The sequence below is a fragment of the Heliangelus exortis genome, chromosome 1 (genome assembly GCF_036169615.1).
Source record: "Heliangelus exortis chromosome 1, bHelExo1.hap1, whole genome shotgun sequence".
Taxonomy (NCBI): domain Eukaryota; kingdom Metazoa; phylum Chordata; class Aves; order Apodiformes; family Trochilidae; genus Heliangelus; species Heliangelus exortis.
The window spans coordinates 144,618,924-144,635,122 of NC_092422.1; the positions used below are offsets into that span (position 1 = coordinate 144,618,924).

The window sequence follows — 16,199 nt, forward strand, 5'->3', positions numbered from 1 at the left end:
GAAATTTAGCCAAAGGCCGAGGAAAGGGGAACGGGAACTAAACAGGACCCAGAACAGGTACAAGGGTGTTGGTGTGCTGAGCAACAGCATAGTTTAGCATTGGAAATGCAGGAGCAGGCATGGCAGCAGCAACCCCTTAATATTGCCCAACTTCTATGAAAAACTCCGTGCTCTTGCCAGGATCTTAGAGTGAAACCCAGGGGACCTGGCCTGGCTAGGAAGTGGAAGCTGGGCCTCCTCAGGTGGCCAGCTAAGCACTGAAAGAGCTGAGCTGAAGGATCAGTCCCTGGAGAGCAAACCCAGCAAGCAAGCAAGAAGCGAGGGTTTTGTCTTGTAGCTTCCTGCCAAAAGCTGGCACAGCTGTAAACATGAGCGCAGAACAATAAGGTCTCCTGTCCCAGCAGCTGCTAAAGCCATCACCTGGGGAGTTTCCTGCAATCAGCCAGTGGAAGGACAAAAAGGAGCTCCCACACACTTTCCTGCAATTTGTCATATGCTTGAGCTCAGCTCTAGTCAGTCCCTGCCATCCTCCCTTCCCCAAGAGCTCCCTGTCTCACACTCTGAGAAGAGGATGTGGTTACAAAGACTCAACCTCTGGCAAGGAGCAGGCTCATCATTCAGCCTTGCTTCTCCAAGCAGCAAGTTCTTCGATGATTTCTGAGTCACCCAATAGGCTCCCCACAGACAGCATTTCTCCTGGGCTGGTTCTGCAGAAGCTGCAATGGACTTCCCCTGTACCTGGGTCTGGGTGGCCCCCAGAGACCCCCAGAGAGACCCCCAACCCTCCATGGGTCCTCTCTGCCTGCCACGCATCGCAGCTCCAGGGCTTACAGTGCCCAAAGAGCTGGCATGATGCTGCCACCAGCTTCTTTTCAGACTGCCATGCCTTTCCAAGGCATTAATCTCTGGGTCTGAACACTGCCATGCTGGATCTCTCCTCACGGGTGAGTATTTTTAGAAAGTTTGAGCTCAGACCATGCAGTCACTCCTGAGCTATGCCAGGATGAAAAGAAAACAACCACTTTTTTTTTCCTGAACAATACAGGCACGGAACAAAAAGCCACCGCAAATGGGTTTTTTCAGCATCACTCAAAACTAGCTGAGCTTTGAAAGATGAAACTTGCAGTCAAAAAAAAAAAAAAAAAAAAAAAAGAAAAAGGTTCCTAGTGAATAGGAAGGGCTTTGACAATTTACTTAAAAAGCCAGATTAAAGTAAAACAATGTTATAAATACTAGCAGGCATGCTGGAGCTTGCAGCCAGTACGGTGCTCTGTACTCCACCACCACTGCTCTGCTGGTTGGACCCAGGGTGTTTGGTACCTGCTGGCTGCAGCATGGCACAGTCCCGTGGTGAAAGTCACCCGTGAGGAGGGAAGAAGAGCTATGAAGACCCTGCACCCATGGCTAAAGACCCCATGGGGAAGCATGGGGAAGTTATTCCCCATGGGGAAGTTATGGAGGGACCAAGAAAGCAACTTTGAAGGATGCAGCTCCTCTGTTGTCTCAAGCCTGTGAAGCTACACCCGTGCAGAGCCAGTGGGGACAGACACCCTCTTGCTGCCAGCTGTATGCAAACAGCACAGAGGAGCTGCAGCCACACGGGTGGCTGGAGGTCACCGTCATCTCTGGAAACCACCGAAACCTCCCGTGCATTTTCTACCCTCCGGACAACTTGAAGTGGATGTTTCTGAGGACTCTTGTTGCAAAAATTTCCTGTTTTTCAGTATTGCTCAACCACTCCTCCTCCACTCAAAAGGAGAGATGGAGCTGGGGGTGCCTTCAGCAGCAGAGGGATGAGTGTGCCAAGAAGGGTACTGGGAGCTCAGCCTCCCCCTGAGTGGGAGAAGAAGCAGGCTGGCTCCTGTCCTCTTCTGTCAGAGGCTGCAGCTGCTGGGGACATCTGTGAGCCCTGGAAGCTCCTGGCACTCTCCACAACAGAGAGAACAACAGTATCTGGGTGGACAAACACACATATATATATGTGCAGGGACATTACTTTACAGAAGCTGGAGGCCATGGAGAAAACCCGATTAATTTTAGTGCATTTTTATTTGTGCCTCACTGGATTATGAAGGCCTGGGAAGACAATGAGGGCAAGGGGGAGGTTGGGTGCTACCCTGTTGCCTGCAGCTACCTGCTCTCCCCTGCCCAAAGGGCATGAGCAGCTCCAGCATCCCCCTCCACCCTCTACCTCACAGGGCCAGTTCTCCCACCTCACTGCCCAGCAGGGACCTCTTGCCACCAGGAAGGCAGCCACAGGATTTCTCCTTGCTCCATCCCCACTGGGGTGTGGGGTGCCACCTTTTCGAGTTCTCCCTGGAGGTTGCTGGATCCCACCCATTTGGCTTCTCTGGGTGTAAGAAATTTGAAGATTTCAAATCTGCTGCTCCTGCCTTTATTCTCCCCTGGATGGTAGAAGGCACATTAAGAAGCAACCAGGCTCAGCACAGCAGTCCCCTCTGGCATCAAGCCCAGCCTGTGACTACCACACTTGCCATGAGTTGCAGCCTCTAGTTTGTGTCTGAGAAAGGTTTTAAGAGGGAAAAGTGTTGCTGAAGTTACCAAGAGGTAACAAAGGAAGAGAAACCACAATGCTCAGAAGTGCACCTGAACTTGGTGATGGACTTGGGCCTGGGGGAACTACAGGGGCAGGACAGGACTATGCAACAAGGTGATCTAGTTTGGTTTTCCTCTGGAAGACAGTCCTGTGGTAGCTTTATCTTATCTTTCTACTGCTTAGGACATTGCAGCTGTGCAAGCTGTTATTCTTTAACTTGCAGGAAACTGAAACTCACAGCAGGCACTTAACCCAGTTCAACAACAGTTCTGAACAAGGCTGAGCTTTTAACATGGCAGCTAACAGCCTGGCAGGGTTGGAGAATTTAATTGCTAATTCTATCTGAATCCTATCACCACTTAGCTGAAAAAAAAAAAAATAAAAAATGAGGGGTGTGTATTGGGGGAGAGAAGCTCAAAGTGATTAACAAACTGCTAGGGCAAACAGCAGGGCTGGGCTGGGCTGGTGAAAGACCCTGCCTAGGGCAGTGCTGGTGGTGGCCAGTTCCCTGTTGACGTGGAGCTGGTCTTTGTTTTGTTCTTTGCACAGGAGGAATCATGTAATATGTTGATAAAGCAAAGGATTTACTGCCAACGCTGGGTGGCTGAGCTGTTAGGGCCAGACCTGACTGCAGACAAACACAGGCAAAATTGTCCCCTTTAGAGCTGTAAAGGACCACATATACACCAGTCCCTGTGTGCTGCAAGCCAGGTAACCTCAACTTTCCATCCTCTACCAGCATCTGAAGTAGCTCTTGGCACAGCACCCCTAGCAGGGAAAGTAGTGCAGCTCTCCCTGCTTGCAGGCATTTGCCATGACCCAGAGTTTAACACAGAGTTCAGCAGATGGGCAGAAAGATCTTGGGGAAAGCAGCAGCTGTGTTAGGGCTTGATGCAAGCTTAAAGCCAACAGAAATGAATGGAAAACCTCCACTTGCCTGGGATCAGGCACCTTGGATGAAAGGGTGAGGACAGAGGCACCGTGCCTGAGCTTTGCAGGGTGGCCTGGTGGTTCAGAACACACCTGAGGAAGGAGAAGTGGGTTCAGCTGAGCTTTGTGCCCCTTGGGAAGGCACCAACCACCATCTCCTTTTAAAATAGCAATTAGGAACATCAGAAGCTGAGCAAGTTGCTGTAATATAGGCTGTCTTGGGCAGGAGAGAGCAAATGCTTAACAGTTCAGAGGAGCATTTGATGTGCTTAACTCCAAAAGGGAACACAAGTGATTCCTTGCTGGAGTGAGCAGAGAAGAAACGTTTCCCCAGCTGACATGGAAAAAGCAGCTACTGCTGAGGACTTGGCTATGGCTTCAGCTCTCTTCTCTTGGGAAAGACCAACATCACATTCAGGTGGTGTGAAAATTGCTGTGCATCCCCTCTTTTAACCACTACATAAATACACTGATGGTAGTGGTTCCTCCTTGCACCTCCTCTGTTATTAACAGCAGCTGCAGGAATCCCTGAAGCCTCCCTCAGCAGTCAGCAAACAGGGAGCTGAACCAAGATCCTGCCACAGAAAACATCCTCACGTTTTGAGTCCTGTCCTGTGGTGAAAACTGTGCAAATCACTCAGGGAATCTCAAGATGCCTCCTTCTCACCACCCATTGCACTCTTTCTGAAGGATTTCCAGAGGACCCACAGATGTGGGTCTCAAGAATGTCTCAAAGAAACAGTTGTGGCTTTCACGTAATGGACCCTAAAGCATCCTGGCACTTTAATAGATAAGTGGCACCTAACCTCCACTTTTCCCTAGAAGGAAGTGATAAAATAGCAAATTTATACTGCCCCTTAATTAGACAATGCAGAGTTACTGTGTTTTTTCCTGCTCTGCAGTATGGTGAAGCATGAAAATTGGCTATTGTTGGGAATGTGACGCTGTTCCCTTACTTTTCCTGCTCATGCAGGAAAATGGAGACAGTCTTTACAAGAAATGTTTACAGAGCAGGAACACTGAAACTGCAGGGCAAATTGCCCAGCCTGAAATATGAGCAGGACACAAGCAGCACAGTTTCTGCAGCCTCCCAAATAAAAGAAAATGCCATTTTTTACTGATCATGACTGACCAACAGCTCTTTACCAAATTACATCCAAGTGACATCACCTCTAGGAGCCCACTGCAGGGTGAGATCAGCCTAGCCCAATGGGGAGGTACTCATCTCCAGGGACCAGCACCACCTTGTGCTGCTGCCCAGGCTCCAAGGGATGATAGAAGCAGGTGGAAACAGTGATGTTGGTTGCAGGACTTCGATCACCACTCCCCTGCTCCTTCAAATGTCGTAAATCCTCATTGCAAAGGCACAGAAAAAAAAAAAATAAATTGCTTTGCTGCTCATAACAACCTATGCCAGGGAGGTGAAGTGGAGCAGAGCCAAAGCAGAGTTAAGAGTGACATAAGGAAACAGAGCTGGGACCGAAAAAAAGAAAAAAAAAAAAAAAAAAAAAAGCAAAAAAAAAAAAAAGCAGCTTGAACATGGCTGTTAAGCACTTACAATATTCTCATGCAGCTTAGATAAGCAAACTGGAATTAAGCATTACAGTAGGCATCAGCCCTGGTGCTGCTGCACACTGCCTGTAAGTGCATGATGAAGAGGCTGGGAGCACACACTTAGAAGCCAAGAAGCCAGGTTGACTGGAAACAGGTGTATATGGTGAGGAGGAGGAAGAGAGAAAGGCTACTAGCTATAGGAGCACACAACTGCCTCCCTTAGTCTAAAGGTCAGGGCAATTACTGTCAAAAGACTGCCTTTTGGCAGGGCTCACCTGTGTGAGCAGATTTAATCATTCACACAAGGGAGAGAAGGCTCTCAGGCTCCTCAGAGAGGAAAGGAGTAGAAAACAGATGGGGGGAGCAAGCACAGCTCAGGTTCCTCATGCACAAGGAGTTGCTGTTCCTCTGGGCATTGGAGGCAGGTCCTTCTGGTATCCTGGGTCCAGCAGCACTCAGAGCAGGTCCTAGAACCAGCACTGAAAGCCCTGTGAAAATAATCTGCTTTGTTTTTTGGCACATTGCCTTTTAGCTGGGATCAAGTCATAATCTGTGCTCTCCCAACCCATCATTATAAAGCAGCCACTGTGCTGCTCTCTCACCTCTCTAGATAAACAAGGGACTTCCCTGAGCTTTCTGAGAATAAAGTTTTATTCTCCAGCTAGACAGCAGTGATCGATAAATTTATCTTTATTACAGACCTACAAAAGGAGATCCATAAAATACTTCTATTTTCTCTTAGAAAATTATGATGGGAGCCCATGGATCTAGGGAGGAGTTGTACCTGTCCCAGCAACAAAAGGACAGAGGGACAAAGAGACAGGTTTCACAGACAAGGCAGAGGCATTCTCAGCTTTAAATAAACCCACCCAGGGCAGGTATGTACCCACATCTTGCAAGGAGCAACTGCCCTCTGCTCTGGGCTATCAGATGCTAGGCAAAGAGAAAAACATTCCTCCTCTTAGCTTAGCAGCAGCTCCACACGTCAGCTCTTTGCTGATAAACAAAGGCTCCTAATTCCAGCTGCATTCCTCATTTTGAGGATAAGCAGCCCCACTCCTCAGCACTTTTTACAACTACTGCTGCTCAGGAGAAGGGGGACTAGAAGGGAAGGGTTACCACACTGTCCATCTCCAATAACCCCAAACCAGAAGAAAACCCCAGGTTGTACAAGGCAGGCAGTTCACATGCCCCTCAGTTCTCCCTAACAAGGAATGCACAACATGGACACGTCCAGAGGCAGAGGTACAGCCACCCTTTTACTTCAGGCTCCAATGAGTTTCTTGAGGAATGCCTCCAGCTGATCCTCGTCCTTAATCCCCACAAACTTATCCACAACATCTCCATTCTTCATAGCCAGCACGGTTGGCACTGCTGACACCTGGGGGCAAGAGAAACAAGGGGACACAGGTGAGCAGAGGCTGTGGGGAGCCCAACTGCACCCAGGCCCCAAATGGAGCTCTACAGAAGTGCCTACAAGGGAGCTGAGCATGCACTGCCCAAGGGCAATCTGTCCACTCACAAAACATCAGGCCAGATGAGTTCCATGTTCTTTCTCTCCCTGTGGCCTCATCTCTGCACTGCTTAAGTCTGAGCACTTTTTGGAGTTCAAGTAAGACCCAAAATTTCGAAGACAAAACCACAGCTGATATAAAAATTGAACTGGTAAAGTTCTCCAGTAAGAATTCCATTTCTACTTCCCTTTTGTCCTATCATATGCAAACAAACCCAATCTTTTATAAGGACACTACTCAGACATGATGACCTTTGGACATTTTACAGGCAGGGTGGTGGTATCAGACTGAATCCATGTCCTTCTCCAGACAGATCTGAAACTGGAGAAGGGTGCCCCACCCATTACTGCACAAGATTTCCTGCTCCATCCATGGCAGTGACAACTCCCTCCAACCCATCTTTTCTGCTCCAGATTTTAGTGGTGTAGCTGGTCACACACCAGTGGTTGTCCACTGCAGTTCCCTTACAATTAAGTAGAAAAAGTCCCCCTGAACAGAGCCAGCAGGCAGCTGCACTGCCCTAAGCACTGCTTTTTTATCCCAAAACAAAGTTTTCTTGGAATTATCCAAGAAAACAGCACTGGAAATGACAATGCTCCCCAGGGACTTTCCATCTGACCAGTGACAGAAGAGGCCCTGAGGACATGATCAAGAGAACCAGCACTCGAGAGAGCTGCAGTGGGGGAGAGATGTGGCCACGCTTCTGACCCCACAGCTTCGGTGTCCTTATCTCTGCAAAGACTCCCCTCTGAAACAGGTCCTGTCCTTATCTTGCTTGCTGCCTTCCCACCAGCCTGAGGGGCCTTCCCGCCTCTGCTGCCAGCAAGGATCTACAAATCCTTCCTCGGGAGACCTGCCAGAGGGCTGGCTTTTCTCCCGTCGGCAGCCCAAGATGAAAGGGACATTTTGTGCTTCCCTTCCCACCCGGTCCCGGCCAGCCAGCCCGGCGTGGCTCCCCGCAGTCTTCTCCAAGGCTTTTGCTGCAGTCTCATCTAAGGGGATGGGAGCGCCGGGGCTGCTGCAACCCACGATCTTTTTTTTTCAAATATGTAAGGGGTGAGTGTCAGGGAGATGGAGTTAGGCTTTTCTCAATGGTGACCAGTGATAGGACAAGGGGTAATGGGTGTAAATTGGAGCATAGGAGGTTCAAGTTGAATATCAGAAAAAATTTTTTTACTGTAAGGGTGACGGAGCCCTGGAACAGGCTGCCCAGGGGGGTTGTGGAGTCTCCTTCACTGGAGACATTCAAAACCCGCCTGGACACGTTCCTAGGCGATGTACTCTAGGGGGCCCTGCTCTGGCATGACTAGATGATCTTTCGAGGTCCCTTCCAACCCCTAGGATTCTATGATTCTATGATCTTCAGCTCCTCCTAGTGACAGGCAGGAGCGGATCCCGAGGGCCTGGGCTCCCCCGGCCTGGGCTGGCGACGACGGTGCCGCCAATATAGAATCATTTTGGTTGGAAAAGACCTTGAAGATCAAGTCCAGTCCTTAACCCAGCATTGCCAAGTCCACCACTAAGCCATGTCCCTGAGCACCACACATCTACACTGCTCTTAGCTGCCTCCAGGGGTGCAGACTCCACCACCTCCCTGGGCAGCCTCTTCCAGTACCTGAAACACCTTTCGTGAAGAATTTTTTCCTAATATCCAATCTAAACCTCCCCTGGCACAACTTGAGGCCATTTCCTCTTGATACTTGGGATAAGAGACAAACCCTCACCTAGCTACAGCCTCCCTTCAGGCAGTTTTAGAGTGATAAGGTCTCCCCTCAGGCTCCTTTACTCCAGGCTAAACAGCCTCAGCTCCCTCAGCTGCTTCTGGGAAGAGTGCTTCCTGTTTGATTTTAGGGGTGAGAAAGGATGGTACCAGCACTGCACTCAATGGGCCTCTCCTCTCCCTCCCTGACAAGGACAAAACTCCACTAAGCCTCACTCTGGTTTGCAAAGTGGGTTAAATAAAGAGTGGAGTTGCCTCAGCTCCATCCAAAAAAAAAAAAAAACAATAAAACCAGCTTGCCCAACCAACAGCCTGGGTGAGGAATGGGGAATTCTTGGAAGCACTGCAGAGAAGGAACTAACACTGAAGTTACAGGGCTCTGCAAGCTGGCCAGCACCCCCGTGAGCTTCATACAGCCTTCATCCCCCTCACCTCTTCCCTTTTTTGTTCTGGTGAGCAAAACCCAATGAGTGGCAGGTCTGGGGCTGGTGCTGCAGAACTGGGTGAGGAGCAGGGGCAGCAAGCAGCTTGCCTCTGCCCAGAAAACATGATGCTTTTGACAGCTTCCTTCCTGCTGGCTGCAGCAAGGGCAGCCCCTCAACAGAGCACATATTTTGTTTTGCTGCTTGAGAAGCAAATGTCATGGGAACTTCTAGAACGCAAAGTTGGGGCCTTTTTTTTTTTTTGGCCCTTTTTAAATTTTTTCTTCTTTTTTTGGGTCCCATCTGCACTGAACCTAAACAAACCCTCCTACTCTCTCAAGAGTGTTTCTAGAGAAAAGGCCAGGCTGCTTTTGATCAGCACTGACCACACAGATAAACAAACCCATCCAGGCTATTCTTGGCAGCACCCGTGCTGAGGAAATTCTCTCCCATTTGAAACTGGGGCTTTTATACAAGCTGGGATGCCACAGAATGGAGCAAGGGGAAGGATTTCACCAGGGCTTCAGAACGAGGCAAAAGACAGGACCAAACTCTGCTGATGAACAACCCTGTCTCCAGCAGCTCTCCCCAGATGCCCACCCGCAGTGGCTGGGGAAGGGGCTGCCCTTTCCCAGTGGCCACACGTGCAGGCAATGGGCCAAGGGGAGAGATGAATCTGAAGAATTTTAAAAAGAGACAGCAGCTGAAACAAAAGTATTCCTTCTCCCCTTTCTGCTCCCGGGGTGAGAGGTCAGGAGCAGGCTGGAGCAGCACAGAAAGGCCACAACCAGAGATGAAAGGTGTTAGATAAAAGGAGGAATCCCCAGAGAAAGAACTTTTGTGCTGGGCATAACTGGATGGGGAAGAGTGCTGGAGACATTCCTAGGTGCAAGAAGCACATCCCCTCCTCGTGCTAAGCTGGGATGTGTGGGAGCCAAGGGCAGAAGGCAGCACATGAAGGAATGCACAAACATTCCAGACCAGGGGGGTCTCTCCCTTGCCCTGCCTCCCCCTGCACCTGGGAGGCTGCTGAAGAGGACATTGTGCAATCAGGAAGCTGTGTGCAAGGGCAGGGGAATGAGCATGGATGGAAGGAGAATCCTGGCAGCTAGTAGAAGAATTGTGGGAGCAGCATGGACCCTAAAACAAGAACTTTCTCAGACTGCAGACATCTGAGCCCCAGTGGAATGGCTTTAAAAAGCCCAAAATTTTAAAAAACCCAAATCTTTCCTGATCCTTCCCAAATACAACCTTTGGTCTTCCTGATCTCTCTCAAACAATATATTTGGTTCTACTTTGATCTCAACTTGGTGTCTTCCCACCAGCCCTGATGTCCACATCTCCTTAGCAGAAGACGAAGCAAATCCAGGCGTGTGCTGAGCACATGAGCCAAACTTCTGTCTTGAAAAGGATGCCCCAAACTATGAAGGGCAAAGCAAAAATTTCTCCTTTATCCCTACCCATTTGTAGCTGTTCTTCTACGGATGAGGGCTTAGCCACAATGGTCAAAAAACAGGCAACATGCACTGTTCAGAGCAGTGGAAGCAGCAGTATCTCCTGCAGAAGAAAAACTTCATTCTGCCAGAAGGCAGCCCTTGCCTGCAGCCTGAATCCTGCCAGCACCTATGCCCCCAGGGCCAGACATGCAGACCCTGCAGACAGATGTGTACACGCAATGGGCTGTGCAGCTACTGGCTCACTGTCTGGTGCAGCTACTGGCTCACTGTCTGGTGCAGCGTGTCACCAACCCTGCACACCTGAAACAACTTTCAGCCTCTGTTTAAAGACCTCTCTTCACACGCATGCACTCAGTTTGCCATTTCCCAGCCAATTGAGAATATCCTCTCATAATCCCAGCTAATTCAATATTAAAAGGCTCGGAACAACAAAAGAGTTAATCTAATATTAATCTCCATTCTCTTCTCCTGGGTGAGTGCTACCAGAGCCTTGCCTCCATCTATGAGGACTGACACACATTCTGACCCCCACTAAATCAGCCTCATGTAGTGAAATGAGGCAACCAGGTGCCACTAATTGCCAGGTAGTGGGCATGAGCTTGTGTTAAGCCCACCTGTGCCTGATTAGGGTTGGCCCCCCAGTCCTGCTCATGCACAATAGGGGCCCACCCTAATCAGGCACAGGTGGGCTTAACACAAGCTCATGCCCACTACCTGGCAATTAGTGGCACCTGGTTGCCTCATTTCACTACAGCCTCATCCTCTTCAACTTCTTCTCACCAGCACCCTTGAGCTAAGCAGTCTGTGGGCTTGCTCCTGCTTGCTCAGGAGCCAGCAGCCCTTATCTTCCTTGTCCCAAGGCACACCTGCTGGTGTGCCACCACGGAGAACACTGCAGACCCTTGTGCTCAGCTTGTGGAAGCTGAAAGTCGTGTTTGTGGGTGCCAACTGAGTGGATCTGCCACCACAGCACAGGCAGAAAGGTCTCCTTGGGGAGGGGTGGAGGGGAACAAGCTGTTTCCACTTCCTTTTCCTTCTGACCCAGCAAGGTGTCGGAATGGCCCAGAGCTGCACCTCCAGGCTTGGCAAAATGCCAGCTTGCACAGATGGTTCACAATTTGCTAAGCAAAGTGCTGCCCTGGGAGCAGGACTTCACCTGGGGAGGGGAAGCAGCTCCATCTGTGTGCCCCAACTCTGCAGACCATGATGGTGTTGGTGTTGTTGTTACAAGGAGAGACAACAGGAATGAGCACAGTTGTCAGAGGGATTTCTGCATTTCTTAAAACTACCTAATGACTGACATAGGGAATAGATAAATAAATCACATAAACCCAGGCTGTGACCTTCTCCAGTCACTTTGCTTCTTTCTGGGAGCAGGGCAGCATGGGGAACACACACAACAGGCATGTGAAACTCTAGTGTGAGCATCAAGGTCCATGCTTATTGAGAATAGGACATGGGCTCCTGTTGCCCACGAGTGCTCTCAGACCTGGATTCCACCTGTCCAGACAAAACCCATGGTGCCTCCTTGAGCTGGGGCTTAAGGACAGGACACTGTCACCCAGCAGCAACACCCACAACAAACCCATGGGGAGCTCCAGGCTGGGGACAGAGTGGCTGAGAGCAGCCAGGCAGAAAGGGACCTGGGAGTCTGGATTGACAGGAAGCTGAACATGAGCCAGCAGTGTGCCCAGGTGGCCAAGAAGGCCAATGGCATCCTGGCCTGTACCAGGAACAGCGTGGCCAGCAGGTCCAAGGAAGTGATTTTGCCCCTGTACTCAGCACTGGTGAGGCCACGCCTTGAGTACTGGGTCCAGTTCTGGGCCCCTCAGTTTAGGAAGGAGATCGAGGTCCTGGAGCAGGTCCAAAGGAGGGCAACCAGGCTGGTGAAGGGACTCCAGCACAAGTCCTGTGAGGAAGGGCTGAGGGAGCTGGGGGTGTTCAGCCTGGAGAAGAGGAGGCTCAGAGGAGACCTCATCACTCTCTACAACTCCCTGAAAGGAGGGGGTAGCCAGGTGGGGGTTGGTCTCTTTTCCCAGGCAACTCTCAGCAAGACAAGAGGGCACGGTCTCAAGTTGTGCCCTGCAGTCACACCTCTCCCCAGGGGGGGACCTTCTTTGCACCACCATCAAGAGAAGGTCTGTGCTCTTCTGGCTCCTACCTCATACTCAATAGCAAGGTCTGTGTGATCATCAATGTCCACTTTGGCCATCAGCACCTTCCCCTCGTGTTTGGCCACCATCTTCTCTAACCTGGGGCCTAGGATCTTGCAGGGGCCACACCACCTGATGGAGAAAGAGGAGAGGGGGAGTTAGGGGGAGATGGAGGCAGCAAGCGCCCCAGCAGCTGTGGAAAGCTCATATCTGTGCCACTAGACCACCATCACTGTTCCATTCAAGAGCCAGCCTGGAAACACCATTCCTTAATCACAGCTTAGAGAAACATTTCTCTCACAAAGGCACTGCCTATGGGTTTTTTTCTCTGTACCTGTGTGTGTGCTGGGGGGGTGGATGACACCAAGTAACAAGAAGAGGTCACCTGCTCAGCCTCTGTGGTGCTTTTGATGTCATTCTGATCAGAGCAGTCTGCACTGCCAGCCTTGGTGTTCATCTTGCCCCTTTTTCTTGGCCGTTCATCCAGACCTTGCTTTGCATCTTTGGTGAGGGAGGGGCACGTGCAGAGCTGTGCTCTCACTGACTGCAAAGCTGCCCTGGGGCAAACGTCACTGCTGGGTCACAGCCCACACTCAGAACTGTGTGTTGCCAGCTGTCAGACCACAGGCTTCACCTCCACACTCACTGCAGAGTTCACAGAAATCCCTCTTTAGCTGCAAAACTGGCAGAGGACAGTTCAGAGAGACCACCTGTTCCAAATCAGACGCGACACCCCCTGCAACCTTCAACCACAACCAGTGAGGATGCTCCCAACTTACTTGTTTCCAAGAAAACAGGAGATAATTCTCTACGTGCCCTTTTCTTTTAAAATCAAAGCTCTGGTAAACTTTATTTCTCCTCAGTCTCCCCCTGATTCAGGTTTCAGGCTTTCAGCTGTTTGCCCTCTCCTCCTTGGTTGATCCCAATTAATGTTCATTCGGGTTTGTCAGGCTGGTCTATCTAGAGCAGAAGTTTTGGAGCTGTTTCATACTTTTTGTTTGCCCAAAATCAGCCACAAGAGGCTCACATGACAGCACCATGGGACTATGAAAATACTTGAGAAACCAAAGATAATCAGTGTCGTTAATCCAGAGATAAGATCTTGGAATATTTTTACTGGCAAGAGGATGGAAACGTTTTTATCAATGCTAAATGCTGCCCTTAGTATCACGTGGCTGTTAAAAATACAAAAAGGCATTTGCTGTCAGAAGCCTGAGAAAGCTGGAGAGGCAAAACATGACAGTGCAGGGGGACACCAAGCTCCTCCACAGCTTTTAACACCATTTAGTGTTTTTAAGAGGACATTTAACCTACAAAGCTACAAAAAGGAGACACTGGAGCTTTTTTTGAGGCGTCTTTCAGAAGATGATGCAACACCACAGCCCGGGTGACACCTGAGTTACTTGGGAGGTGCAGCTGCACCACCCCAGGGAACACCTTCCTGGCACTTGTCATTTATGCTCCTGCAGGCTGTAGCTACACCCACAGTGGTACAACCTGACAGGTGAAACTTCCGTGGGTTGTGCCGCAGGGGAAGAAGCACCTTTTAGTATCAGACACCCAGCAAGAGCCACGGAGGGAACTTACTGTGCATGGAAATCCACCACAACGGGTTTGGGATTGTTCACCACTCGATCCTGGAAGTCACTGCCATCCTGCACATTGAAGGTGCTCCTCCAGCTTGCCGAGGTGCCAAAGGGCCTGCCAGGGGGTGCACACGGTGCCAAGGGGCCCTGTGTGGGCAGTGTCCTGGGGGTGAGGGACAGCAGCCGCCGGACCACCAACCTCTGGGCCATCTACTGGGAGAGAAGGAGGGACGTGGGGTGGCTGCACCCCACGGTCAGTCCAGCTGCAGTGGTGTCCCACTCAAAGCCCCCTCAGCAGGGCAGCCCCTATGCTCCAGCCCCACAGCCGTGCGGTGCCAGCCACCACGGAGCCTCCAGCTGCCGACCCGGCTTCCTCCCCGTTTCCATGGGGCTCAGGATCCCTGTTTCCCCCGGCCCCACAGAGCACAGCCCTCGTTCCTTCCCCCCGCATGGCAGGGCCCCAGCCACGGGATCCCTGTTCCCTTGGCATGACGGCCTCAGCCAGGAGGTCCCAGCAACTCCCAGCAGTGGGTCGGCACCCCCAGAGCTACGGGGCGGCCCGCTCTCAGCCCCCAATCCCACTGGGGAAGGACATCCTCCTCCAAACCACGGGGGCCCCACTGCTCCCCCAGCCCCAGAACGCTGGATCCCCCCAGCCACGGGGGCCCAACTCCTTCTCTCAGGTCGCAACCCCCCCAGCTATGAAGGCCCGACTCCTCCTCCCACTCCTAGAGGCCAGGACGCCTTAGCCGCAGGGGCTCGCACTGCCCCGACGGCATAAAGAAGGTCCTCGCCCCCCACGGACCTCTCCCCCAGCCCCCAAAACCGAACCGAACCGAACCGGCCCGGCCCGGCCCGGCCCGGCCCGCAGCCCCCGCACCTTCTCCAGCCCTGAGGTGACCCACGCACAACACAACTTCCGCTTAGCGCCCCGCCCACCCGCGCGCCGATTGGTCGCCGCCACCGGAAGGTCGCGAGCAGCAGGACGGCCCCCTTTCCCAGCCGATTGGTCGCCACCCCAACCTCCGACCTCTGATTGGTCGCCTCGGCCGTCCCCCAAGCCCCTCCCCACAGCTCCGGGGGGGGGAGGGGGCCGGCGGGCTGTGTCACGTGGGGCAAGCCCTGCCTTCTGATTGGTGGCGGCGCCCCCACCAACGGGCCCCGCGAGGGCGGCCGGGGCGTGGCGCGCCATCCGCACGTGCCGCCGGCCCCGCCCCCGCCGGCTCCCGCCAGATCGGGGCGGAGCGGAGCGGGAAGCGGCGTTCACATTTGGAAAGGGATTCGGAGCCGTCCCTCCCTCCCTCTCTCCTTCCCTCCCTCCCTCTCTGTGATCAAGCATTGGAATGGGCTGCCCCGGGAAGTGGTGGATTCTCCGTCCCTGGAGATATTTAAAAAGAGACTGGATGTGGCACTCAGTGCCATGGTCTGGTAACTGCAGCGGTAGTGGATCAAGGGTTGGACTTGATGATCTCTGAGGTCCCTTCCAACCCAGCCAATTCTATGATTCTATGAATCACACTCTAAGGCAACGCATACACTGTGAGGACAGACTGTGGAGCTCCTGTGGGAATTTGAAGATGGAGGAGGAAACACCTGGAGAAGGTGCCTGAGGGTACCCCCAGCGGGGGCTGTGCTCAGTGCTGGTGCGTGCAGGGAATGAAGAAAGAGGTGCTTGGCAGCAACCTGTCACCCCGATAGTCCTTCTCCTTCTCACAGGTCCTTCTCCTCCTCAGATAATAAGCCCATGGCACCAAGGATGAAGCAAAGGAAGGCCTCCTAAAATTCTAAAACTGCTCTCTAAAACTGCCTGACAGGAGGTGGTAGTGAGGTGGGGATTACTCTCTACTCCCAAGTCTCAAGCGATAGAGCAAGAGGAAATGGCCTCAGCTTGTGCCAGGGGAGGTTTGGATTGGATATTAGGAACAATTTCTTCACTGAAAGGGTTGTCAGGCACTGGAAGAGGCTGCCCAGGGAGGTGCTGGAGTCACCATCCCTGGAGGTATTTAAAGGCTGTGTAAGATGGGGTGCTCAGGGACACGGTTGGAGTTGGCAGTGCTGGGGGACTTTTCCAACCTGATGATCCGATCCTATGATCCTGTGATAAGCAGTGGCACCACCCAGACAACCACAGGCCACAAAAACCATTCCCAGGCCAGCAACAGAGCTGGATGTAAAGCCCACAGAAGGATGCTGATTGCTGCCCGAAGGAAAAAGTGATGGCATCCCCCTGCAGATGAAAAGTGCCAAGTGTGACACTGAGGTGGGACAGGAAACGTGGCTCTACAAAAATAGAATTTGAAGGACTG

The 16,199-nt window shown here is 51.8% G+C and overlaps 1 protein-coding gene across 2 annotated transcripts; it reads right to left on the reverse strand.

The window, feature by feature from the left end:
- Positions 1-5,713: 5,713 nt before the first annotated feature.
- Positions 5,714-14,900, reverse strand: TXN2 (thioredoxin 2). Of its 2 annotated transcripts, none has more exons than XM_071729705.1 (4): positions 14,803-14,900; positions 13,895-14,103; positions 12,316-12,439; positions 5,714-6,422 (listed from the first exon to the last, which is right to left on the reverse strand). In XM_071729705.1, the coding sequence occupies exons 2-4, from the start codon at positions 14,101-14,103 to the stop codon at positions 6,306-6,308; spliced, it is 450 nt and encodes a 149-aa protein (XP_071585806.1). In that variant the 5' UTR covers positions 14,803-14,900; the 3' UTR covers positions 5,714-6,305. The 2 variants fall into 2 exon arrangements, with proteins under 2 accessions (XP_071585806.1, XP_071585812.1); XM_071729711.1 differs by having other exon boundaries at positions 6,274-6,422; positions 14,774-14,861.
- Between the last annotated feature and the right edge of the window lie 1,299 nt (positions 14,901-16,199).